The sequence below is a fragment of the Struthio camelus genome, chromosome 9 (assembly GCF_040807025.1).
Source record: "Struthio camelus isolate bStrCam1 chromosome 9, bStrCam1.hap1, whole genome shotgun sequence".
NCBI classification, from domain to species: Eukaryota; Metazoa; Chordata; class Aves; order Struthioniformes; family Struthionidae; genus Struthio; species Struthio camelus.
This window is the reverse complement of record NC_090950.1, coordinates 26,245,093-26,272,655: the sequence shown is the minus strand read 5'-3', so window position 1 is coordinate 26,272,655 and position 27,563 is coordinate 26,245,093. Positions and strand designations below refer to the sequence as shown.

Here is a 27,563-nt window from a genome sequence, read left to right as displayed (position 1 = left end):
TAGAGTTAAATATCTGAGTCAGTTACATGCGACTTAATTGCAACATTATATATTGGAGGCTTTCCAGCACAAGCAGCAGTGTCTTTCTCCCCTCCATGCAACTGGGGAACAGGCAAAGCACAATGTCATGTCACTCTGCGTATTTAGGGTTATATTTTCTAGTTCTGGAGATGCTACACCACCTGAAAGCAAACTTTTCTTCTGAATTCACTTTTTAGAAGAGGTTTTTTCACTTTAGAAGCAGTATGATTCACAATTCCTGAGCGTAAGACTTAAAGTTGTCGTTTGGGGATTACTTTGGGGATTACTCATTTCACCAACAGAGAGGTGATCGTTGTGAAATAGTGCCTGGGAACCATTTGGTACGTTTTGCAAGTCTCAGAACTAGTTTTTGAGATTTTTTCAGAGTGGCTGCAAGCTCTGGCATTTCAGGCAATGATAACAGAAGCAAAACCACCTGGCTATGAGTAACTCACTGTTTCCCAATAACCTTCCAAATAGGATCAAATGGGTTTTGCATACCTTTCCCAATGACTTTGAAGAGCTTTCAAATATACCTCTCGTGTTGAAACACTTTTGCGCTTAGGTTTCCCACACATCAGCCAGCAGTGTGGCCCAAGCAGTCCTCTGCAGCGCATTCCCAGACTGGTGTGTGAGAATGCGGTGGTGGAACCACTCCCGTTTCTTCGGTGCGGCTGCCAAACCAGTTGTTTTAGCTATCAGCTTTTCCTTTTAATCTTTGCTGTCGTGGTTATTCAGAGGCACTAAAGAATGAATGTTATTAACTCAGATGATGACAGAAGTACTGCATGCAAACTTGTTTTAAACTGCATATGTAATTTGAAATTTATAAGGGGAATCTTCAAGTGGAAGCAAGTTCTCCACCAGTAGTTTTAAGGTCCTGTTAGCGTTTCAATCCATATTTGAAAATAAAACTTGTATAGTTTTCTTTTCAATCCTGTGTTCAGAGAGTGTATTTTCTGAATTAATACAAATATTATTACATTTAATTTATTACAAACAGGGAGATGAAACTTTCAGGGACTACCAAATACATGGAATCTGTTTTGGCACAATTCTATGGAGCAATGCAATACATGATCAGTCCAGCCAGGATCTGCTGAATATGTCCTCCGCATGCCTCCATGTATCATAGCTCACAAAACACTCCTAATATAAAGATGAGACCTATGGCAGGAGACTAAATGTTAACAACTGTAATGTGCCATAGGAAAAGAGCAAGAGAAATGAAAGCCATGACTGTTACTCTGGTTATTAGCAACAGGGGGAAATTATTACGTAATTTTAAAGTGGGTCCTAGGAGTGGACTGTGAAGAGGAAGGACAAAGTGAAAATGGCAATGGTCCCTGCCACTTCTGAGATGGAAAGATACTTCTTCCCTGTGGTACTGACCACATCAATATATCTCAAAATCTAGTTCTTAATGAGCAATCCCTAGGACTCGCTACAGCTGTGGGAAAGCTTCTCATTAAGTTCTGCAGGGCTTAATTTTCCATGCAAGGCTGTTCATGTTTTTAGTTTGGAGAAAAAAAAAAAAACCGCTACTGATTAGAGATTTTTTTTTTTTTTTTTAACTTTGGAGAGTATGATGCTAGGGGAGTACATTGTCTCCCTCTTTGCAAAGTGATGTAGTAGATGTAGTCCTGGAGACCAGAGGCCTACCAGAGGCCTTGTCTTCAAGACATAGGTGAAGTTTTTTAGGGGTTGAAGATGGTAAAGGAGCAAGGCTTTTGACACTGTCTCCCGTCACATCCTCCTAGGTAAGCTCAGGAAGCGTGGGCTAGATGAGTGGACGGTGAGGTGGATTGAGATCTGGCTGGATGGCCGAGCTCAGAGGGTTGTGGTGAATGGCGCAGAGTCAAGTTGGAGGCCTGTAGCTAGTGGTGTCCCCCAGGGGTCAGTCCTGGGTCCAGTCTTGTTCAATGTATTCATCGATGACCTGGAGGAAGGGACAGAGTGCACTCCCAGCAAGTTTGCTGATGATACAAAACTGGGGGGAGTGGCTGATGCACCAGAAGACTGTGCTGCCCTTCAGAGGGACCTGGACAGGCTGGAGAGGTGGGCGGAGAGGAACCTCATGCAGTTCAACAAAGGCAAGTGCAAGGTCCTGCACCTAGGCAGGAATAATCCCATGCACCAGTACAGGCTGGGAGTTGACCTGCTGGAAAGTGGCTCTGCAGAGAAGGACCTTGGGAGTGGTGGTGGACAACAAGTTAAGCATGAGCCAGCAGTGTGCCCTTGTGGCCAAGAAGGCCAATGGTCTCCTGAAGAGTGGAGGAAGAGGGAGGTCGAGGGAGGTGATCCTGCCCCTCTCCTCAGCCCTGGTGAGGCCTCACCTGGAGTGCTGTGTCCAGTTCTGGGCTCCCCAGGACAAGAGAGACATGGCACTACTGGAGAGAGTCCAGCGGAGGGCTACAAAGATGGTGAGGAGGCTGGAGCATCTCTCCTATGGGGAAAGGCTGGGAGAGCTGGGCCTGTTCAGCCTGGAGAAGAGAAGACTGAGAGGGGATCTCATCAACGTGTACAAGTATCTGAAGGGGGAGTGTCAAGAGGATGAGGCCAGACTCTTCTCCGTGGTGCCCAGCAACAGGACAAGAGGCAATGGGCAGAAACTGAACCACGGGAAGTTCCACCTAAACCTGAGAAAAAACTTCTTCCCTGTGAGGGTGACAGAGCATTGGAACAGGTTGCCCAGAGAGGTAGTGGAGTTTCCTTCCCTGGAGATATTCAAAACCTGTCTGGGCAATATGCTCTAGAGGGCCCTGCTTGAGCAGGGAGGTTGGGACTAGATGATCTCCAGAGGTCCCTTCCAACTTAAACCATTCTGTGATGCTGTGAAAGGAGGAGGAAGATCTTGCTTGTAACTAGCTTGTTCTAATCAAAATCGAGTCAGCTTTGGCTCTTAGTTAGCAACTGTCTTTTGTCATTGTCAGGCAAAAGCACAGATCTAGAAACTAAAGTACTAAAAGCTAACAATATTTGAAATTTCCTTTTCAGGTTTGATAATGCTGTGCTTATAGTTGGTCTTGCCTGTGAACTATATAATTAATTTCCTGTGTGATCCGCTTTCTTTAATGTTCTTTAAAATCACTGTAAATTCACAGATATTGGAGTAGTAATCACAAAACTCATGGAGAAATGTTGTTCTTGAAAGTGCTTTAGGTGGTATTCTCTTTAAATGTGGCAATATGTCTTTGAAATGTTAGGAATCTGTTTTTCTCAGGTATTAAATGGAAAACTTGTCCTTCAAGAACGACTATTGATGAATAGTAGTGGTAAGGAAAAAAAAATAGGCCATACTTGTTTAGCTCTTGAAGTAACAATTACTGCAGTTTTAAACTGGGCATGAAACTAAGTTTTAGGGCAATTTGAAAATAATTAATCTTAAATAAATACATAGATTTGCATAGATTATGTTGCAACTATGTAAATAGGTAGTTTTGGTGAATTAAAATGCAATATTACATGAATTACTGAATATTACTGAATGGACAGTTCAGGATTTCATTAACTTAAAAAGACTAAAGATCTTGTTTACCAAGAGAAATATCCTTTACTCTTTATCAGTTGCTGTAGGTTATTAGTTTGGTCCAAAATGATCAGCTTCTCATTAATCATAACTAGAGATAGATTTACTGAGCATTAGTACAGTTCTCAACTTGGCTAATAGCTGTGCAGTCCAATAGTTATTAATACAGATGAGGTAAGTTGGAGCCAGGACATTACAAAAAGGTAGAAGCTTCAAGAACATTCCTGGATCCTCCCCAAATTCCATTAATTTAACAATGATACGTTAGTCTTCAGTAGTTTGCTTGCTTTGTTTTGCTTCATTCTCCTCTTTTCTCCTCACACTAATAGTGATGGAGTTCGGCGCAGATAGGCAGCCTAGAGAAGAATGTGTGTCATGATCTCTAACCATGTTTAAATTTATTTAATGTGCATAGAGCTTGATAGTCAGAGGGGAAGGGTTTGATGTGTCTTATCAAACACAGGTAGTTTTAGATTTTTGTTTTATACATATTCTTAGCAGTAGGTTTATGTCCTCCTTTAATCTGGAGGCTTTGAGCCAGTATGGCCAACACGTTCAAGATTTCATGTGTATGGAGAAGTCCCATCCTTAATGTGGTGCAACAGTCTACTTTCAAGGATTGCTGTGCAGATGTCTACGTAAGAAATATTGTATGCAGAGGTGCCTCACTTGCTGCTTTTTACGAGTAGGGGGAGTGTTTTTTTCAGTCTGCTAAAGATGTAGAAGCTACGTGTGTCTCCAGCTTTACTTCAGAGAGAAGGAGGTGTAAAATGAAATGGCATAGAGGAGGCAAGTTTTTCCCCAGCTTTCAATTTTTCTTACCTTTCCTGAAGCCAGTAGCCTTTGGGAGTCTGTATTTTCCCACTCTCTACTTCACGTGGCAGATTAGCACTTGCATGTAACAAACTGTTCGATGGTAGGGACTTCTGCTGACATCTCCCTGGAGTTTCTGCACAGAGGCTGTAGGTCTGTCTGTGCTCGTGTGTATGCGTAGTGGAGTATTTCCATGGGCTTCCTGGACTTGCTTGATGTACCACCTTGTTTTTGAGGTTTGTGTAAGCAGCGTGAAGTCTCAGATTTCCTTGGGATTAGAATCAGTTTCTAATTATTAACCTAATGTTTTGAAGCTTCCTGAAATGCCAGAATCTTTCGATGGCCTGCCTGAACCTTGTGATTCAAGCTTTGGCTATTTTCTTTTCCAAAAGTGCCTTTTAAAAATTTGCAATAAAATAGTACATTTCACAAGATTAGAATATTCCTGATAGCTGAAAAATAATTTGGGACCAACACTTTTTTAAATTAAAAATTTCTTTGTACACTCAGCAACTGGATAAATATGCATGTGCTTTCATATCTCTTTCCTATTTCCTCCACCAAAAAATACTAATCAAACTAATCCAAAAATCCCCAAGAACGATCAATTCTTTCTTCCTCAGTTTTTTTTTTCTTTTTAAAAGCACAGACACACACCTGAAATGGAAGGCTTGTTTCTTTTTACCGGCTTCTTCCTAACCCTTCTTTTTACCCTTTTTATAGTGAGTACGCATGCTTAGCGCTGTATTTAAAATCACATCGCAAATCTAAATACCATTAGAAAACTTTAGAGATTATTTTGGAAAAAAAGGTGCAAGGAAGGCAGCATGTATTTTGAATAGCAGTTCCTTCTGATGCAAAATAGATGACGGCTACAAAAATGATGATTTCCTACCCAATCCTGGCTCCTCGTTATAAATCACCTGACCAAAATATCATTAAGAAATAGTTATGTGACATGTTCTCGTCAGTCACTCCTGTTATTTTACAGCAGCTTTCCAGCGAGCAGGTTTTGAAATAAGACCGGCTTTCCAGTGGAAGCTCCTTAGGGTAGGTGGTTTCAGCTTTGCCTCCCTTGATTTGAATCAGACAGGCCTGTTTGCAGTTGTAAATTCTTTTGGAGCGTGCCTTCACATGCAACTTTTTCATACCATTTGAACAGTCTTAAAAGAAATATATACCTGTAGTTGACCTACTTAATCCATGCTGTTATTCAGCTTTGGTAGGGTGTATGCACATCTTGGTCTTGTTTCAATATATTTTTTTTCAAGTTTGGCAATAATTTCATTATTTGTTAAAAAACATCATGTGTTTGGTGAGGGAATTCTGTTTCTGTTGTTGCTTGGTATGGGCAGAAGGGTGGCGACAGAAATCAAACTACTGTTTTGCAAAGTCAAAGCTCGTTCACTGCTTTTTCAGAAATCCTATTGGATTAATTTGGATCTTTTTACTAGCATTTAGTAAAGGAAACTGAGTCATTCGGAAAGTCAGTGAAACATCTGTGATTTTACTACTCAAAAATGCACCCGTTTCTTGCAAAAGGAAGTGTGGTGCTGCAACGTTTCTATGAATCTAATAAGAGACTTTCAAGATCCAATGGGTATCTTGTGCCTAACTGTTACCTTTTGTGTGATGCCAGTTTTCCTCACTCATCTAGTGATTTGGTTGTAGCACTTCTGACATGGATATTTTGCTTCACGTTTTTCTTGTAAATGTTGCTTTTGCAAAGAGTCCCTGTAATGTATTCTTGCCTCTGTTTTCAAAAGTGTTGCTTTGCCCCTTGGCTATCATAGGGAAACAGCTGTGATTTAAGACATCAACTTTGCTATTAACATCTAGTGGCTGTATAACAGCCATGAATCATTTTTTATGAATGTGCTCTGACTAAATCACAGCACTCATTAGGTGTAGATGGATGGATATCACAGGGTGATATAGGTAATACTGTCTTCTGAGATAATGAAAAAGTTTTCATCTTCACTTTTCTTTTTATGCTGGCCCTGGAAGTGGTTATTTCCTAATAAGAGTGCCTCGAAACACACAGCTGCAAATGGGTCTTAGATAGAAATGCCTAAAATGGTTTTGTCTATCATTTTAAACCCAGTCATACTCTCAAAAATGACTTATATGAATGAACGGTAATTATTCATAGTTCAGTATCAATATTCTATTGGACAAGAGCAAATGAAGTTTTCTCAGGGTGGAAGCTGTCTTCTGTCTGGAGACCGATGTTTGTTACTGATCTTCTCTTTACGAGGCATGGAGATTTACTGTAGTGAATTGTACAGGAATAAACAGAAAACAGGCAACTTTCCATTTTCTTAAATAGGTGATCAGCTGCTTTTTTTTTTTTTTTTTTCTCCTGTTCAGACCATGGACAAAAGTGCTCCCTAGGCTGTGGGGGGCTGTTTTCACATGTTGACAGCTATCAAGACAGGCCAGTGAGAATTACTCTTAAAATTTTGTTGTAAATAAAAAAAAAAAAATCTAGTATAGTTTTTTGATACTGATTCTGCAGTATTGACGAAATAATTGTTGCATTAGCACAGATAATCTAAGTGCTTTGTAAAGGGTAATGAAAAGAAAAAAAAAGTTCTAAATAGAACTTTTATAGACCTAAATAGTCTATGCGTATCCAATGTTCAAATCCCAAATTTCCCCTTTTCCAAAACAGCCACTTAAATATCATGCCTTCTACATAATGTCTGCATGGGGGAGCATTTAATCTTTTCTGAGTTATTTCTCTCTCTTCCTTGGAACACATTTTATTCTTCTGCAGAAGAGCCCAAAGGTACAAGCAAATTGCTTCTTGGCCGAGCTATATCTGTTATTATCCCAACAATCCCCCCCCACCCCTCCAAATGAGCTAGATTATATCAGCTCTTTTAGGTGATTTTTTACTCTAATCAGATTTTTCATAGTTGCTCTCCAAATACTAATTTCAGTCTGATAACGTTTTCAATTTATTCTCTGCAGAGAATGCTTGTTTAAAAAATCAGTCTGAACATTAACTGCCTCAAGATACCACCTCATTAGAAGCACGTATTCAGATTGATTGGGCTGATACTGGTGGCAATGATGATGATAATTGCATTGAAGTAATGCCTTAGGATTCTAGCCATAAACAAGGTTCTTATTGTTGTAGGTAAAGAAATAAGATCAGTTCCAGGCCTGAGAACATGTAAATGAAGAAGTAAAATGAGAAACAATGATAGCTTGAATACAGGGTTGTTTGTTTGTTTGTTTGTTTTTAATAGCTATTTGGGACACAGAAGCACTGAATTCCATTATTAAACACCTTCAAAAGAAGCAAAATATCTGTCAAGGTGATGAAATGTTCAAAATGAATGACTTAAGTTGGGCACTTACATGAACCACCGTCATGCAACAGTATGGCAAGTTCTGCCCTCCAGTCTGCGGTAAGCATTTAATAAAGAAATGAAATAATGAATGATGCAGGTTTCAACTGTAGTGATGCACCCAGTGCTAGTAATAAGCAGGGAGCACATATGCCTGTTTGAAGGATGAATTGAAGTTTATACCAAGCTATTGCTTTTACAGTCAAGCAGATGTCAGTGGGCTTGCTTTACAGGGTATTATGATATATGAAACTGGAGGCTTTTGAGTGGTAAAAATTACTCCTGTCAGTTCATCTTTGTGTATGGCACTTTGATATATCATTCACAGCTTAATTATATTGTCATAGTTGAGAGATTAAAACAAAAGCCAGGCTGACTCTTGCTTAAACCTTTCTCTAAAATAATGCTGATAGGTGAAGGGGGAAGAAAACCATAAGAGCTATATAAAATTCCAATATAATGTATTGTGCCATCAATAATAGGTTCCTTCCATGATGCAGTTTCACGTACTGCAGATAAGGAGATATTCCTCAGGCCCTCACAACACAGGAGCACAAACCACTAATATCAAACATATCAGGGAAAAGATGGGGGGAGGGTTGTGTCCTTTATATAAGCTTTGAAGTGGTTGAGGTTTGGGTTGTGCCAAAACCTCCTGGAATTTGGGCCTTAGTGAGCACCAGCAACTGCAGGGAGAAACAAATATATCTGTGCAGCTTCACAGCCAGGCAGTAGAAAAGCGTATGGTAACCGCATGCGGGAAGTCTTTGCTGTCATCTCCCCAGCAGTGGAGACGACTGCCTGTCTCCCAGGAGGGCACTGCTGGGGGGGTGGGAGACGTGGCCCGGGCAGGTGCCGCGGGAGGGCCGGGGGGACTCCCATGCCCACACTGGCCTCAGAAAGAGTTTTGGGGTATTGACTTGGTCTCAAATTGTTACCGAGGAGATGCATGTTTGTCTATTAAATGGAGAGTTAAAAATGACTAAACAAACTGTCTAATCAAAATAAATTGCAGTATGCCATTTAGGCATGCCGGTTTGAGGGCTTATTAATTAACTCCATTGACTAAAGCAAAATCAATCCAAACCAGAGGAGAATTTACTGCCTTCTCAGGATCTCTGCCAGTCTTTGTGCTTGGGCATTTTATCTGCACGAATAAGCTGCTTCTCGTATGAAGCTCATTGTTGAAGTGAACTGCATACCAAACTCGAGACCTAATAGACATCTACATGGCATTCGGAAAATGCATTTACTTAATTTCACAGTGCTGACATTTTTCATTTTGTATTTGGCATATTACTCCTGTAACTTGTGTTTCTGGGTGATACTACAATGCATATACAAATTAAATAATAGTATGCGCAGGTGCTGTGGAAAAGACAATTGAAATATCAGACAAATAGAATAAATTTAAGGTAAAGCTGTTCATACAGGCCACTGTCACTACCTGTAGCATGTTTTATGTACGTTGATTCAAATGACGGGCTAAGGCACGCGTGTTTCCTTTATTTAGCAACTTTTTGCTACAGCTGTGACTTTGTGCATTGGATACTTTTCAAAATGACAACATTGAAGTTGGAGAAGAGTCATTTGTTTGAACTTTGGGATGATAGGGTAAGATGTGGAATGGGCAAAGGTTCAGGTAATGAAGCTAATGTTGCATGCTTGGCCCTCTTTTGTCTGAAATAAGGTGTGAGATGTTCCTCTGTCAGCTGTCCCAGCTGCAGCCAGCTGATGTACTCCAAAAGTTAGACGTTTAGACACCTGAAGAAATGGGCAAACCTACTAGATGTTGAGATGATATCTTGTTAAAATAATATGCTTGGAAGTGGCCACTGGAGAACTTTTTTCATAGATAGTGGCCGCTTTCAAACGCCATGGAGCTGTTTCTGTGGAAGCAAATGCAGATGTGGCACATGCTGACTGTATGCTTTACAATATATGCAAGTAAGTAGTTTTCTGAAATATCAGTAAAAAAGTTTGGGCAAAGAATGTTCCTTATCTTACCTATAAAATATTAGATTGTCTGGCATTAACTTCTGATCTGACTGAGTCTTCCAACTGGACCAATTTAGTATCTCTGCTCTGCTTTTCTGGATTTCAGTTTAATGGCGTTGATATTGCTTCTTTCACGAATTAAAATATCGATTAAAAAAAAACAAACAAACTACATTCTTCCATGGATAACTGAATGCAGTGAAAGGGTTTGGAATTTAACTTTTTCAAATACTTGCTTTTTAAAAACAAACTCTTTCCATATGTGTAGAGTAATTCATACAATAGGCAAAAACCTTTTAACCCGTTCTGTAGTTTCAGAAAAGCAATTCATTTGGTATGCTATCATTTAAGGGCACTGCAGAGAACTGGTAGATTGCTACAAATTATGGTGTGTGCAGCACACATACAGGTGAGAATATTTTAGGAAACCTGTTTGCTGTGTGAGAGAAACGTAATATTAAAACCATTTACCAAAATGAAATCAGGAGAAGATGCTTTCATCTGAGACCTCTATATCTGGTTTGGAATCTGTTTAAAATTTCAGCCATCTAGGAAAAACACATTGTTGCCCCTTGCTGAAACCACAGTTTGAATGGAGGTAGGCATGTGAATTAGTGCTCATTATATAAGTCAAAGTCCTGATCCTGGGTACAAATCTGTTCTTCTTTATATAGAAGTAATTTGTTGCCCTCAAACGATCTTATAAATTCCATGTCAACATATTTGATCATTGTGATTTGGGTACATTAGAATAGGTTTTTGATTTTTTTTCAATTAAAGTTAGAGACTTGCAGAGAATAGCTGTGGTTTTTTGTTTTTTTTTTTTTTTGGTAGAGCTTTTCACATCTGCTCTTATTTTACTGTTTTAAGTGCATTTGTGTGCTCAGGATAAGATTCCTTTCTCTTTTCTGTAAGTAGTACACTACTGAGTAATATTGTTAATGTGCAATTGGCCTGTGATACTAATACCTGTTGGTTGAGTTTTTGTCCATCTGACTGAGATATAATAAAATCAGTAAATATATTTTTTTGCCGTGTGTGTAATTTGCTTTAAAAAAAGGAAGAGGTGGAGTCCACTGATTATGTACTAATGGTTGGCACAGTAATATTTCTGTTCCTTTAGGAAAGCATTCACTGGGCAGAAGACCAGAAGCAACAGCTTACCTACTATTAATCTCTCTGTGGAATATGTAATCTTCTGTTTTTGGAGGGATTTGCTAATAGAGTGGTTTGCCTGACTAGCCAGTCTTTTCTGAAGAAAAAATGAACAGATTTGTTCATCTATAGCAGGTCACTGAAATTTTTCCCTTTCTCTCTCTGTATGTATTTATTATATTTTGTATGTAGTAAGTCCTATTTTCAGAATGTGCCCTTCCATCATAAACTTAATTTTTCTGCAACTTCTTTTTGTTTTAGAATTTTTATTCCGGATACCTCCTGCTAAGCATGTAATTAAGGTGACAGGTAATATAAAGCACTAATTAATCATGAATTCTATATAGATGCTACACTAACTGAAGCACTGTACATACAGAATACATATATACAGAAAGCACATTTTTACATAATGCAGTCATGTTAATAGTGGTCAAAAGAAACCAATACTGTGTTCCTAGGGGTATGGCTATCAGTTTATAATACTTGGTTACTTTATGATTTTTGGTAATAACATGCCACAAAATTAATGATGATAATAGGGACTGTTTTGCGGGGGGGGGGGCTGGAATTGGACTGTAGACGGTTTAAAACTGATTTGACATGTATATTACTAGTCTGGTTTCACAACAGCAAAATGATTGTTTAGTTGACCTATACTGCTGCTACAGATGTTTGGCTCATGCTATAGAAACGTGCTGTGGTCTTGTTTGCATGTGATACCACCTATGGAAAAGTCTATGGATTTGTAGAGAAGAAAATGAAGAAGCGCTTCTGTGCTCTCTCTATTTCTTTTTTTCTCCTGTTGGGTTGGCCTGCTCTTTATGTTTTAGTCGTTCCCTTCACAAGGCTTGACAGTGTCTTGTCCTGAGAAGCAATGAGTCATAACTTGCCCATAAGACTCAATATCTATCCAGAAGGCTAAAATCTCTGCCTTCCGTAAGAAATTGGCGGGAAGAGACTTTGAAGAGATAGGGACTATCACATCTGAAACTTGAGGAAGAGGGAAAAAATGCTGTTCCAGGCTTCTAATTTCATATTGCTCAAAGCTTTGTAATGCTGCAGTTTTCTCCTTGCAGAAACTTGGGAGCTATGACTACATCTTGACTACATCTGGCCTGCCATAATAATAGGATTAATATATGTTGTCAGATGTTTCTAGCTCTTTTTTCCAGTGATCTATCTGGTCAACATGAAAAAAAGCAAATGTCTCTGTGTGTGTGTGTGTATGCTTTTTTTTTTTTTTTTTTTAAAGAGGCCAGCTAGTATATTAAGAATGTAGCTAATGATCTACACCCTGTAACTTGATCACTCCTAACTTAAATAACTCCATTTGGAGTTATTGCTCCAAATACATGCTATATGAGAAAGCCCTACAGACAGTTTTTCTGCAAGAAAGAGGGGTTCTTCAGGTTGTATTGATTTCAGTATTTGACCCTTTCTCTCCCTCTCACGGTGTTCCCTGTTGAATGCTCTGCTCTCTTCGAGCGCAACTGATAGCACCCCGCTGGCCGACTTTGCCACTCGTACTTGGGCGCTCTTTTGGGAGGCAGGAGGCTGCCGGCGCACGTGTGTCTGAGCCCCAAGGTTGCTGGGGTGTTTTTCGTTCAGATGCTGCATTAGCTGCAAATGAAGGAAGTTTGAGAATACTTTGTCCCAAAAGGGATGGTCTAATCTACCCGATTGTTTCTCTCCTGCCACACTGACTTTTCCACACGTGGCTCGTTCCAAGTGTGAAAATCATCTGAAAACGTCTTCATATATTGAGGTTAATAATTAAATATTTCTCTAAAGTGCTTCCATTCTGATACTATGTCCAGATAGAGTTTGTTTCTTTTTTTCATTTTATTGCTCTTAGTTTCACTGTTTAGCTGTGTTTTGTAAATAATCACATTTATTCATGTTTTGAAAAACTTGTTTGATTTTTAAAAACCTCCTACTAGTTCTGAATGTTACTGTTGGAATATCTTTGATGTTAGGAGAACCTAGCTCTGTAGCCCTGTAGTTTTCTTTTTCAGCTGACTGTAAGATAAATAATAAGCATAAATAATAAGCATTATGTCTTGCTTGAAGATCAGAAAAATGAGTATTAACCATCAATTAATTTAGAAAAGAACATAAGCTGTTAATACATGTAGTTCTTATCTCAACTAAGATGACTTCATGTGTTATTGTGGAAGTAATGTATTTGATTATTTTGATGATGAATTCAGATGATAAACTCTGTTAAGTGTATGATTTCGGCAGGAAAGTTCAGACCCAGACCACGATACGAGCCATTGGAACATTAAATATTACTGTGGAGATATTGCTGCTTCCTGACTTGCTGGTGTACTTAATAGGGGCTCTGGGTTCATTCCTGAATTTATCCGTAAACTTTCCTGTGAACAAATGTTCTATCCTAATTTGCCAATCTATTATAGGGGGAAGTGCAAGTAGTAATAGCCTTCTCTCAGAGCAGACCTGATATTTAGCAATATTTTCAGATATTGAGAAGAAGAATAGATTTTGTTGTCTGACTACACTTGTGAATTACTGCGCTTGTAAATTACTGCAAAATTACTATAGTAAATTACTGCACTGTAAAATACTACTACTTACTGGTTTGGGAAGATTTTTATGTGCGTGCCTCACTTAAAGGATACTGTAACATTAATCAGATTTATTTGAAAGGTATTATTAGATTTTGTGTACTCTGTACTGAATAGTGGTGTATCTTTAGCAATAATTACTCATAAATCCTGCAATTATTCAAAGAATAACCTCATGATTAGTAGCATTGACTGTATTATCCTCTGTTATTACAACAGTATGGAAGCATTTTCATAATAACAAGGGATTTAATTGCTGTGAAGATTTATTTGCTGAATACTAAACACATTGGTAAGCAGGGCATTTGAATTGTATGTTACAAGTGCCCAGAGTATTATCAGCTAATTAGGTACCGGAAGGGCGTATGTAGTGTTAGCTAAGGCTGTTCAACTTTCAAACGCAGTTGTTTTTCGGTATTAAAATGGCTTGAGCTCTGACTATTTCGTGACTTTTCTTTAAGTATGTTTTACTATCTCTTGTGTATGGTTTCTGAAACACAGTTTAAGCAGTTCACGGGGAATAGTTCATGATTAAGTTTTGCAATGAAGCTACTGATTCACATCTAGAAACTTCTATAGAAGAGGTGTTTACACAAGTAATAAATATTACAAATGTTTAATCTGTTTCCAAGAAAAGCTGATCTGTAAGCTAACAGCAGCTGTATTTTCTTAGGTGTGGTGGGAAAGTAGGACTGTGGGTTGATTTGTCCAGGTAAAGGAGAGATGCATTAGCAAGAGTCTGATGCTCTAGGGAGGTCTAGGTTATTAACCTGTCAGTTCTAAATCCCATCTGTAATGTGCTAATCAAAAGCTTGTGACAGCTTTATTGTTACTCTTAAACCTTTACAAGAAGGAGGATTCTCTCCCAAATCCTGCCTACTTAGTACACGTTTGTTAATTATGCCTTGTGATATATTTTGCTAGCTAGTTCTTCCTTCCAGGCCAGTGTCATCTCTAGAGTTCTTTTGCTTCAACTCTTTCTTTGACATTTTATCCTCTTTCCTTTCAGTTTCTCGCTCTTTATTGAATTTCTTGGCAGAAATGCTGGCTCAGACAAATACGTCATCTTTTATTCAAACCTTTGATGGTTTATGACCAGTCAGCTATCAAAAGCATTATCTGCCAGTATGCTGCTGCAGGTATCCTATCTAGAGGGAGAGTTTGTTTTTTTAATGAAGCAAGCATTTTATCATCTAAGAGCATTGTTGAAAGTAGATAAAAATATAAGATTAATGCTTCACAGAGAAGTAAAACTATGCTAAGCCGGACAGGGTGGATTGTAATTTCATGAATAAATGCCTTTTTCTTTGTAAATGGTATAGCAAGGGGTCAAGTTGACCCCCTTAGCCCAGGAAGGCATATGGCAGCATTTAGTATTTGCTCCTTGCCCAGTCTGGAGTGCTGAAGGGACAGGCCTGGTGTCTTGTATGTAGAGGTCTTGGTGAATGTACTGGTTTTAGATGTTCCTCTCTCCTTCCCACTCAGCACTCGATTTGATGGAGCTGATTTAAAATTGCAGCTGATTGAAGATCCAGAGAAGGAGAGGGAGCGCATATCCCTTCCTTGCTGCGCAAACTGAATGATGCAGAAGCGGTCCTGGGAGGAAGAAAAGGCCCCCAAGGCTGTAAATGTCAGAAAAGCTGCTGTGTTGCTTCGTGGCTGGTAGCCAGGGGAGAAATGCAGCAGTAGGTTTTCACCGAGTGTGCAGAGCTCGTGCAACAGTTGCCGCACCTGTGGCAGTCCCTGAACTTTGTTTTCCTGTGAAAACCCCAAAGCTAACTCTCTGCGCTTCCTCCAGATCAAGTAGCTACATTAACATAACAACCAATTTTGTCCTCCAGTATGCTATTGTAGCAGTGCAACATAATAACCTCGAACTGCCTTACTGAGTTGACTTGTCACGTGTGACGTTGCTGAGGTTTTTATTTGATTATTTATTATTTGAAAGTAGCTTAAGGAATTCAATTCTTGAATTCTCCCTGCCCCAGCCTCAGCACTAGTCTTTGCCTGTTGGACGGAGTTGTATGCATCCAGTGCTCACACGGGGTTGCATTTCACAACTACAGCTGAAGGTAAATGAAGGGCAAAGTATCACGTTGTAAAATGATGTTACCGGTAGACTTGACTGAGAAAATATCTTGCAAATTTAACATTTTTATGCTTTTCCAGCAATTGGTGTGCCAGCCCTTGCGGGGCATTGTGAGACCATTTGCATCTCTAACATCTATAATTAATATGTGAGTGCAACATCATTTTAAAGATAGAAGATGATGAATCACAATAAGGAGTTTTATTTCTGTTATGTATAGCACCCTTCAGCCACATTATTCTTAGATCCAGATGTTTTGTAACTTTTTGATAATAGCACAGTGTGTTTTATTCTTGGAATTAATTAGAGCTACGTTTTTATAAAGTAGAAATGCGTTCTTTCCTTCCTTAAATAAGTCAAAACCAGGGTATTTGGCACTTTATGATTCTACCGTAGATACTTTGAAAGCAAATGTGCGTGCACATGCACAAAACATTAATGAGCTGTACAGAGAGGAAACTCAAAATTATGTTCTGTGTTGCAGGCGTAGCCTGGGACGCACAGACATAGAAGGGAGAAGTGCCACGCTCAAAGTTGAGCATATAGCTGGAAAATAAGCTTGGGTCGAAGAACAATATGGTTTTACTATTTTGACTGAAGAAGCTATTAACTGGTAGTACATGAGAGAGTTTTAAAAGAAATTGATTTGCTTACTAACAATGTTTTCTTGCTTGAATAAGAGTTTAATCGTATTGGTGGGAAACAAAATTGATGAACCTTTAACATCACATGGTACAGAAAGGGTGATTAGAATCCATTTGCCTACAGTTTAGAAGACAGAAATTTAGATTAAGCGCCACTGAAACATCAATTTAATCTAATTCTGTTGAAGTCATGAGGATAATCTGCTGCAGCAATAGTAATCTTATTCCTCATTTGCAGTTATCAGAAGAGTACAATAATTTCAGTACAATTCTAGTGTAAAAGTCATCAATATACTTTTTTCTCCTTTGCACCTGATGGAAATGTGCGATCTCATTTACAAAATGTCCTCCTACTCCTGTCGTATAGTTTTTTTTTTTTCTTTCCTGCCACTCCCTGTCAACAAAGAAATCTAGATTTAGCTTTCTAAAGCCAAGGAAGTGAGATCCTCAGCAGTCAAAATCCTGCTTAGAACAATTTTGTCCTCCCCTAAAAAAGTATGCGAGCAGTAGCGAGTTCACATCATTTATGTACTTTTCCCCCTTCTGCCAAGATTCTGGTCTGGATGTGCAGATCTCTCCTCTGGCAGATTTAAAGTAGAGACGTGACCTTAGGCTGTCTTTCTCTCTTTTCCCTTTCCCACTGATTTCCCTTTGCCATTGCTAAAAGGAAAATCACTTTGGGAGTCTCTCTGTCTCTTTTGTTGACCCTGCTCTGTGTTGTATAAATACTTCAGTATTCATTGCACTGTTGAGAAAAAACGGGTTTTTGTGAGAGAGACTCTTGCCTGTTGAATCAGGCACTTACTTCATGGGAAGGCGGCTCTTATTTATTAAATAATTCATTCCTCATGCACTAGAAAAATGTTTCTGGCTGCCAAAACCGATGGTAAATCAAATTAGTTCAGTCACTGAGCTAAAAATCTGTTACAGTCCACTTCATTGTGCAACACCAAAGCAGGTGCTGCTGGCCTACAGATTTCAACATGGTCCTTCCCAAACCTCTGCCAGTGGGTCTGTTGGACCTGCAGTTTAAGTCCTTTTACTACAATTTAAACTGACCTTTTTCAGCAGAAGTCCCAAGAGACAGTGTCTGATAAAGCTTATGAAACTTAATTTGTGTCTCCTACTACCAGCAAGATCAAATCTTGCTTAATATACAGTTAAAAACTTTGCATTTAACGCGCCTATCTTTTATCCTTTGGACAGGGCCGAGAGTCGTGCTGCTTTGTTGGGCAGTGCTCTGTGCTTGTGATTAGTAGACAATAAACCACTTCCGTTTAGGCCAGATCCACTGAGGTAGTCAGGATTTTCACTTCTCTTTTAACTCCCAGTTCCCAGCAACTGCTCTGAAGATAGTCACCTACGGATTATTTATGTGGATCTAGACTAAGCTTCCTGCAGTCATCAGAGCAAGTGGCTTTTTGATGAGAATAATAACGTCTACTGGGATGGCAGAAGCTTTCTGTTATGTACTCTTTGCTGAAACGTGTTATTGTCTAGCTACAGTGGTATGCCATTATTCTAACAGATAATTTATATTCAATTACAGGTTTGTGATCTGGGGTGTTCTGTGTAGGCTGAAGTATTTCTATGAAGGTTTAAAACTTAAGAGGTCTAATATTGTTATAACTTTGCACCAGGAATGATGAGAGCTTGAGTGGCACTGGTAAGTTAGCTGCTACACAAATCAGTCTTTGCATAGTTCATCAAAGGACTGGCAAAGGTCTATGCAAGGTGCTGTTGGTATTGCAGAAAGAAGGACATGCAGACCGGCGAATGAGCTGAACGCAAGGTGTTGCAAGTGGCTGGAACTTAGGGCTGTGCGTAGTCCCTGGTAAAATGATTAGGCGATTAAATAGCGCATATGAGAAAATCACTAGTAAGGGAATGCATGATGCATTGTATTAGAAACTAGTTGAATGTATACAAAGAGGAGCCATAGCTTGCTTTCGCTGGATTCGGGCTGCTGAACTGCTGGGCCCCACTGCCATCTGTTTTGTCCGTGCGGCGCGTGCTGGTACGCTCGTGAGCTACGTGTGCGCTCAGTGCGGAGGCTTGTGGTGTTACGCTGTTGTGTGACTGGCAAAGGCTGGGCTATGCTGATCTTTGGCAGGGGTTAATCCCTGAAAACAGGCTCTGGAGCAGTTGGTTGAGGCCGGTGGGTGCACAGCTGTGCTCGGGCTTTTGGTTGTCCCAGCGATGCCAGCAGAGGCCAGTGCAGTGGTGGCTGGAGAAGCAAACCATGCGGGGAGCAGGCGGTGTCAGATGTCCCTCCGAGGACCCCATGGATGGAGCGCTTAGGCTCTGAAATTAGTCACCATATTATATAGTCCATGTGTGTCTTTGCACATGTAGGTATCCTGTGTTACATATATACGCTCTTAAATGCAGTGCCTGAAGGTAGAGTTGCACCTTCTGTACCAACTCTGAGCCTCAGAGTTTTACATCAGCCTTTACATGGAGCAATTCATGAGATGGAAGCAGGGTATCTAAAGGGCCTTATACATGATCAACAAAGCAAGACTTATTAAATTACTGTGGTTTACCAAAGACACAGTAATTACCCATGTTTGCAGAAATGCAAAGCTATTTGACTGGGCTTAACCGGAAGTGAAAGAGGGCTAAGCTCATTCATGTTATCTTGCGTTTTGTGGGCTAAGAACATGTGACTGCACAGTTACCATAGCTCAGCTGATATGAGTAATATATAGATCTGTGACAACTTGATCGTGTATCTGAGGTCTAACTGCACATTCTGGCTAAATCTCTTTATTAATGTTTGCAGTGTACGTTACAAAATTCACATTGCAGCTTACGTGGTAATATACAGGTTCAGATCCACGATAGATTTTGAGATTACGATGCCTACCTAGATACCACTGAGGTAAAAGCTAAGCAACACTAGCAGTTTTAATAATACTGCTTCTTACAAATTAAATGCTTTTCTGTTTGCATGGCAGTTAAATTTCACCAGAAGTTGTGCACCAGGGAATAATCTTGAACTGAGATGTGCCAGCTTGCTAATGCTAAGGCTTTCTGTTGATGACATCTATCGCTCTGTTATTTCAGAGACCTTTGTTATGTATCTGCTTTGGTGATGTAAATGCACAAAAAACTTGCTATCTGAACAATTTGTGCTACATAATGCCCTCAGATAACTTACCCAAATGCATGGTTTTCTTTTATATATAGAGATCAGGGCTAAAATGTGTCTCCAAAAGAAGTCTGTTGCTACGATAAAGCAGTGCAGTTATTCACCCATGGATTGCATTTATTACAGAATTTCTTTAAAGGAAAACAAACTCTTTTATTATTCTCATCTACAAAAAATTATCAAGTAGTTAGAGTATGTCAGAGCAATTATGCTTATAAAAACTAACAATCAAATACAGCATATTTCCTTCCATGGCAACATGTAGTAGTTTTAAAGGTCACCATTTAGCTGTACACCTCCTTTTATTACACTTTATCCAAAAAATAAAAAGGGAGGGGGATTGAAGGATGAAAACTTAGATCTCTCTAATGCTTAAAAAGCTTAACCTTTATCATGGTACTGAACTTGATGATCCTGCGTGAAAGAAGAACGCGTGCTGCTTTGGAAGCATTTGTGCCGACCGTTAGTTAATTATTTTTATTCGCTTTATGGATACCACAAGGAACATTTATTAAAATTCTTCAGAGAATAGTAAATATAAAGAGAGATTAAAGCAGCCGAGTAGGAAGGATAGCTCCTCTACAAGGAGGGTATGTCCACGCATACAAGCTGCCATAGGGGATGATGCGTTGGCTCCAATAAGGTTTCTTCGTGAGCAGTCATCCTGATGTCTGATTCTGTACGCTCTTGCGTTCTTAAGATGCAGATTGAGCTAAAAACGTGATTTATGAAGTATTTTTATCCAGGGCTTTGCACTGTAATAAATGTTTAAAATTTGACATAACAGAAAAGAAATACGGAAATTTTTCTGCTCGTATGCTCATATTAGAAAGTCTCTGGAAAAACAATGATTTTGAAAAGGAAAAAAAAAATCCCTGTAAAATGTAATACTTTACATAGGGGTATTCTTAAAGCCCGTCAAACTCAAAGCTTTCAAATTTCATCTCCAATCAGGTATCTTTTATTGCTGCATGGTAAGGAGTTAAGTATCTGTTCTCAAGCAGACTATAATTCTTCTTCATATGCGATATGCTAAGTTGCTTTAGGAGGTAACTAGAGAATGAAATTGTTTTTCTTTTATTACTGATCCAGAAACTTATTGGCTCCATAAGCATTTCTAATGCTTCATTAAAATCATGCTAACCATGATAGATTGTAGGATGCTATCTTTTACGTCATGATTCTCATCTGTATTAAACTTAGTTCTTGTTTTGATAATTGAATATTAAATTTACTGTATTCATCAGTGGACTAGATCCTTAGCAGATATAAATTTGGATTTTATTTGCAGCAGATGCTGATCTTGCCCAAAATACATATCCTTTCTATGGCTTTTTTCCCAGAAAGTCTTAGTTACTTTACCAGTCGGTTGCTGACTGTGCAGTAAGTGGAGCCTACCTCTAGGTTGTCCTCCTGTCAAAAGGATAAGAAAGATCCTAGTGGATTTAGCGCAGAAATTTTCCCCCTTTGGTGGGGGACAGGGGTGAGAGGTTTGTTAGTGCTTCTCTTCCCCTCCCCTTTTGAGGGTTTGTTATGATTATGGCAGTAGAAGCATTTATCAGAAGCACCAAGCACATTTTCCCAATTTAACCAAGGGTAATGCAAAAGTTGTTTTTTGAAGCTATGGTGAAGCCGTAGTACAAACTTCAGGCGATATTTTGTCCCTCTTTAATGGAGAAGAGAAGAGCAAACAACGTAATCTATGAATTTCATTTGCAATGCATACTTGATTCCTGTAACTCCTGAATATGTGCTAATACTGTGCTTGACGTATCATGTAGGTATCTTCTTACAGGACTCCTTTCCTAACAATTAAAAAAAATCTATATAATGAAAGTAGTAGAATAGATAAATAACCTCATCTGATTTATGTGGCAAGAGAAGCTAATTAAAACTAGCAGATGCCTATGAGATATAGAGAGAAAAAAATAGGTAATTTCAGAAAAAGGAAACAAAACCAGCGTCCATCAGGAGTGGTAGCTAAAGGTCTGATTCATGGAAAAATGCAAACATAAACATACATTTAAACATAAGTTCCACTAGGTGAACCTTAGTGTTCAGTGGAAAGCCTGAATTCCTAGTGGATGGTTAGCTTCGGAAAGATGCTAGCTTTATCCTGCATACAATTAGAGTTCTGAAGACTAACTCTTAAAAAATGTGGATCATCACCAAATATTTTCACCTCATTTCTGTGTTTTTTCCCCTCAGCAGACAGCTAAGCATTGCTCAGAAAATGGAGAAGAGAGACTAGAGATGACAAGTGCGTTTACCATTCAGTAATGAAAATTGGTGGCATAAGAAATATAACTGAGTCACCTGCAATTTCCACTTTCTCCGTTCTGCCTCTGGTTCCTCTCATTTCTCATCTCTACCCATCCTTTCCTAGCCTTATGTTCTTCTGTTCCATCACACTGCTATATGCAGTGAGCAACATCCCAGATCAAGAAACAGTCTGTTGACTGCCCAGGGATCGCAGCACAACTCTTTCCCATTGCTTCCAGAGAAAAACTAAGCGCAGTGCAGGGCCAGTGTGGGAGATAAGGGTGTCTGGACGAAAACAATTGTCCCTTCCTTGCGTGCAGCAATACCAGTCACTGCAGTTAGCATTAAAAAACCCCATATCAGCAGTGGTAGCTCTTTGAGCGGTTGCTCTTTGAAGACACCCCACCTGCATATTTGTCCTGGGGGCGTCAATCACGCTTAATATTCTGACTTGCTTGTCAGGTAGTACCCGTGTTCCCAGATGCAGTGAAGAGGTACTGGAAAGGCTCTTTCATGTTAAAAATTTTTTTGTCATTGTCAGTTTTGGTATGAAAAACATCCATCAACATCACTAGTGGGAGGACGCTGTGCTGTCTATGTCAAAATCTGATGCTCTTGGTTAGTGGATTTTTGTTGTTGTATCCTGATTCTCCCTCAGGAAACCGATAGGATCACTTGTCTGGCACCGTGTTGGCTTCCAGCGACATAACGTGTAGTTTACTCCAAGGGCTGTAAAACCTGATGTTCGCTCCCCACGAACGGGATGTGTATTCAGAAGTCAGAAAGCTACTTTCTGGCAGAGTTTATCTTCCTGAAAAAGATGTGCAAAACTTTTGGCTGCCTTGCATTGCTTTAGAGAAGTAAAAGTGCTGGCAATTGCTACTTTAATATTTGTGGGGGTAGCTGTTGCATTTATGTAAGTATTACTCTTTTTGAGAAATAGCTAGAAGATTAAAAAAAGTTAAATAAGTTCTCTGCTGGAATGTAATTCTGGCATTTAGGAATGCCCTGCATCTCACTGCTTCTGTACATGTGCTTTACCTGTCCCATGTTCAAACGCGTCTTGCTACTGTTCCTGCAAATTAACTCTTCTGCAGGCACCAGTTGACAGCAAGGAGTCAAAGTCCAACAAAGATGATCTCAAAAGAAAAAAAGCAAAGCTTCCACCAGTCAAGTCTCTTCCTCCAAACCAGGGAAAATTCATAATGGTGTTCCCTGACAACCCACAAACAATGAGTTAAATGGACTTAATGTTACTAACAGGAGCGGGGAAAAGCAAACACGGGAATATCTCTGAGATAGTTGAACATGAGTAGCATCACCACCTCTGAGAGGACACTGGGTGAATACTTCTGTGGCTTTGAATGACTGCTTGAGGTAGCTAGCAACTCTCCTCCTCCTCTAGTTGTACCTTGTTGGGGGTTGATTACTGGTGAGCTATAAAGTTTCTGGTTTCCTGTGGCCTGTCCCAGTGTCCAGGTGCTGTTGTGCTGATGGGAGAGGGTTTCACTGCAGATGGTGCTTTGGGCTGTTGACCTTGAAGATCTTGATTCCCGGCAGCCAGGTTTGCCGTGAGCTGCTCCAGTTAACTTAGAGCTACTTGTTGCACATCCTAGTTAGTTTTTACCACCCTCATTTTCGTTAACGGCGTTCCTGCTTGATGAGCGTGCTGCTCTGCAGGCCCACCTGCCTCTCGTTTGCTCTCCGGGGCCGTGACACCACCCCCTGCAGCCTTGCTTTCTTCTGAATGATCTGAAATGCATCCCTGGCGTTTTCTGAGCTCTGCTGCAGCAAAAGAATAACTTACTGAATTTTTCCTTTGCTTATTAACTCCTCCCCTTCCCCCATTTTCCGGCCAATCCAACCAAAGTCCTTTGCAGAATTTTCCTCCGTTTCTCTTATATCCTCACTAGAGGCTAACGAGATAGATTTGAATGACGTCTCCTCTGCTGTAGAGAGTTTGGTCGCTGCTGTGGTTACTCCTGATACTGTAATACAGTAGGACTGCCCACCTGCTTCGCTATTTCAGGCATTTCTCCAGGGAGAAAAAAAAAATTACCGAGCATAAACGCAAATAAAAGCATGTGGGCCTGATCCAACTGTACGATTTTCTGTCCTGTGGTGTTCTGGGGGAGGAACTACCACGTCCTACTTATTTCTGACCACAAAATTTATGCAAACAGTGTTTCTGTTGCGGTCGCGAAAAGCAGCTTTGTTCAAAGTTCCTGAATGACAAGCGTGTGTAACTTTTTGCTAGCCTGTTAAAGTGCTAAGCAGTTTGTATTAAAAGCAGCTTTAAATGCATGTTATTTCTGAAGCTACCTTCAATGATGTTACTGAATGTGTGAAAGACTTAAAGTGATTGCTGTGAAACTCAAAATATTTTTTGCATGTTACATATTTGGGTATGCAATTAAGTGGCTATTCATATACTAAACATTTGAAAAATGTTATTAAACTAGCCTTAACTCGTCGCGTCTCCAGACTTGTGTAAAAGGACTCATTTCCACTGGAAAAGGTACGTATTTATCAGAGGGAAAGCTCTGTAAAATATGGAGACTTTCTTTCTGACTTGGTAATAAGGAAAGGTGAAGCTGTGTTCATGCAGGGTATCCTGCTCTTCTGCTGCAAGTGTTTCATATAATTCTGGCTGTAAGATATCAGCAGTATTTTTTCATGGCTCACTACTTATGTGAATAATCAGCTAACATTTTCAATCGGTTTGATTTCATAAAATTCGATACTGGAATGGTATTAGAGCTTGCAAATATTTCAGTCAACTTTAATATGATTTTTTTATACTATGCTGGAGTGAAGCCATAGTAAGTGGGTTTTACATTGTAAGTGGCTCTAAATGAATGTTCTTGCAGATTATTTCCATCACATTTATGGAGGAAAAAAATCTGTTCCCAGCTAAATAATATTTAAGTCTATTACCTTATGAGAAAACAGTCATTTCAGGTTTTAGCATCTGAGTGGTGCTGAACTTTAGTGATACTAATAGGTAACAGTGTCGAAGAATAAAATCACTGCCTTATCAGGAAAAAAAAAAAAAAAAAAAACCTTTCAGTGCAGGCCTTAGGAGTTCAGCTAATAGATCCTGGATAGGTGGACTCCAATGCACTGGATCCCCATGCTGCAATATCGTGGTCTACCACTTTTTGGATGTGAATCTGATATAAAATTTTTATAAGCATGCATGCATATATATATAAAAAATATATGTGTGTATATGTATACATAATATTCTTCTTACAAATACATCAACACTGTATTTTTGTTTACTAAATTACAATCTGATTTGAATCATGGGCAAAGTACCAATAAATCCTAAAGAGAATTAGGGAGAGCTGAGAGAAATAATATACAAGGGAGAGCTATTCTTTTTAAGAACCGCTTTTTTACATCGTGTTCCCTTGCTTTCAGATCCTTCTATAAGGAGAAGGGAGCAAGAACTGTGTTACGCTTCCTTCTTGATCAGGACATATATACCAAAAAAAAAGTTGCAACGGATCTGAAGTGCTTTGTTATCATATGAACTTTTATAGCAAGTAAAATACAAAAAATTCTATTCGTCATCTGATTTTAATCACACCGTTTAATTTAATCACACCATTTAAGTTAATTAAATTTAACAATTCAATATTGTTCTGATGCTTTACCATTCAGCCCTTAGGTTCAGACTGATCCTTGCTGGAGCACTGTAGTTGTCACTTAGGGAAACCATTTCTCGCGAAACATCGCTACGTACGTGCCTGACCTGTTCTCTTGTTTTTCTGTGTCCTTATGCTGTTGGCTCCTCCACAGGCTGTACGCCCTTTTGGCTGGAGGTGGTACAACCCTTCTTGTATCGTTCGTGGCCTACTCGCTCTCTCCCATGTTTTCTTCTGAGGGATAGGCAGTTCTGAGTTGCACTCGTGGCTTTCTAGGAGGAGTCTAAAGAAACGTTCAGTTTCACGTAACACAGGCTCGTTTTGGCAGTTGTCAGCATATATATAATTGCAATGTATGCAATGCAAATGTACCTTGGAACACTACCTTGTGGTAACAAGAAAATATTATACAAGTAGCTCTACAGTGAGGCAGAGCTTTAAGCCATCTCATTTGTTTTCGTTTTTCATAGACCAGAATACAAAGGCAGCAGAGAGAAGTAAGCATGTTCCAATTCAGGTAAAGAACGTCCTCATTCCTCTTATGATAGCTGAAATAAAAATCTTTCTCAGATACTCCTCAGAAGTTTAAGAACTTGACTATCTTATGAAATGAAAGTACGCATGGAAAAGAAGCATGTTCTTTTTTTTTCCCTGCCTTCTGTAGTTTTTTGTTTTATAATAGCTGCCAAGAGGTTGTCCAGGCTGACAAAATTACATATACGACAGTACAAAATACAGGCTCTTGGTTGTCAGAGCAACCTATATATTTTGGAGCAATGGGTAGTAGGGCGAATCTATTGAGATTTCAAGGTGCTTTACACCTATAAGAGAGATGAGAATCTAGCCTGTATTACCACCCACAGGAGACATACAGATGGATTTTATGGAGTGTGGGTTTTTTTGTTTTGGGGTTTTTTTGAAGTGTTTGTTAAGGAAGAAGAAAGAAAAGTGAGGTTGCTTAACAGCATGTGTTATCTTTTAAAATGATACAAGTTAAAGAGTTTTTAAAAGCAGTATTTCAAAAATTACTTGAGGACCTTATTCTTGAGCTTTCTTTCCCTTTCAGCTAGTAATGATCATTGTGTATATTCCCTGTATTTGAAAACCTTCTTCCTTTTAAAAAAAAAAAAAAAAAAAAAGGAAAAATGCAATGTTGGGAATACTTGTATATGCTAAGCTCTTTGTTTTAACATTTATTACTGGAGTCTGCAGAAACACCTTATGCATGTTTTAGAAAGTTACCTTTGAGCTTGCTCTACCCGTAGCTCTGAAAGGATTTAGTGTGGTGAGTGCTCCTGAAGAGATGAGCTAGTGACCCCCGACCGCAACGTGAGCAAAACGCATCCATCTTTCCTAGGAATCTCTTTAAGTGGGTTTGTTACTGGTACAAGAGTTGAACAAGTTTTAAGTCATATTGTGTGTGGAGAAACATCCTTTGGGGATACAGTTTTGATAAGATGGCTCTGAAAATGAGGATTTTTTTTTTTTAATTCTGTCCAAAGATAGTTGCTCTTCCAGTAAGTCTTTGGTTTGGGTCTTTAGATCTAGGAATCTAGTTTTGCTTCTGCCAAATGTTTCTAAACTGGTTAGGTAATTTACTTGGGGTACACGCTAAGAAAAGCTGAGTAAACTCTGAGAAGTTCAGCAGATCTTTGGTGCACATACAGTTCATGTTGTGAGAGTAAGATGGTCCACGCTTTTCTAGGTCTAGGCTGTTGAGATGCTCACTTTATACCCATGCAAGCATGCACGCTTGTACTCTCAAAAAATCTGTTAATTACTTTACATATATCAATCGTGCACGATATAGCATCACGTATTTGGGTGTTCAGACTTAAGGCACTAGAAACAGTATGGCTGTGCTGGTTTAACCTTCTGGCCTGGCCAAAATACCTCCTCTCTGAAAAACAAAAGCAATTTCTTGCAAGACTAGAGAAGAACTTGCTGTTCAAAACATGATCTAGCGTTGCACTGTGGACTGTAAGATGCAACCTCGATGCTCTAGCTCCCCATTGAGCTTTAGGAACAGCAACAGCACTCTGCAGCGAACTCTGTTGGAAGTGTTGCCTTGAAGTTCAGTGCTTTCGTTTCACCCGAACTTTTATTTATCTTAACTATTTGCATTTAAAAAATCAAATATAAAGATGTTCTTACGACTTTTTATTATATTGCTGAGCCTCTTTACAGTATCTAAAGCAAGCGATGGCTTCAGTGGGAGGACCGGAGCAATACTGCAGTTGGAACATGGGCAGACACTGTTTCTGCCTGTACTTACTGCTGAAATCTGACTTCCTT

At 39.3% G+C, this 27,563-nt stretch overlaps 1 protein-coding gene across 19 annotated transcripts in view; it reads left to right on the top strand.

Moving 5' to 3' along the window:
• The window catches only part of NAALADL2 (N-acetylated alpha-linked acidic dipeptidase like 2), a 524,823-nt gene that overhangs the window by 159,357 nt on the left and 337,903 nt on the right, over nt 1-27,563 (top strand). For 2 of the 19 annotated variants that reach the window (XM_068954253.1, XM_068954252.1), the window contains one exon: nt 7,621-7,782. The exons of the other annotated variants lie outside the window; for them this stretch is intronic. In XM_068954253.1, coding sequence (XP_068810354.1) covers nt 7,746-7,782 — 37 coding nt within the window. In that variant the 5' untranslated portion in view covers nt 7,621-7,745. The remainder of the gene's footprint in view (nt 1-7,620; nt 7,783-27,563) is intronic. 19 annotated transcript variants of the gene reach the window in all.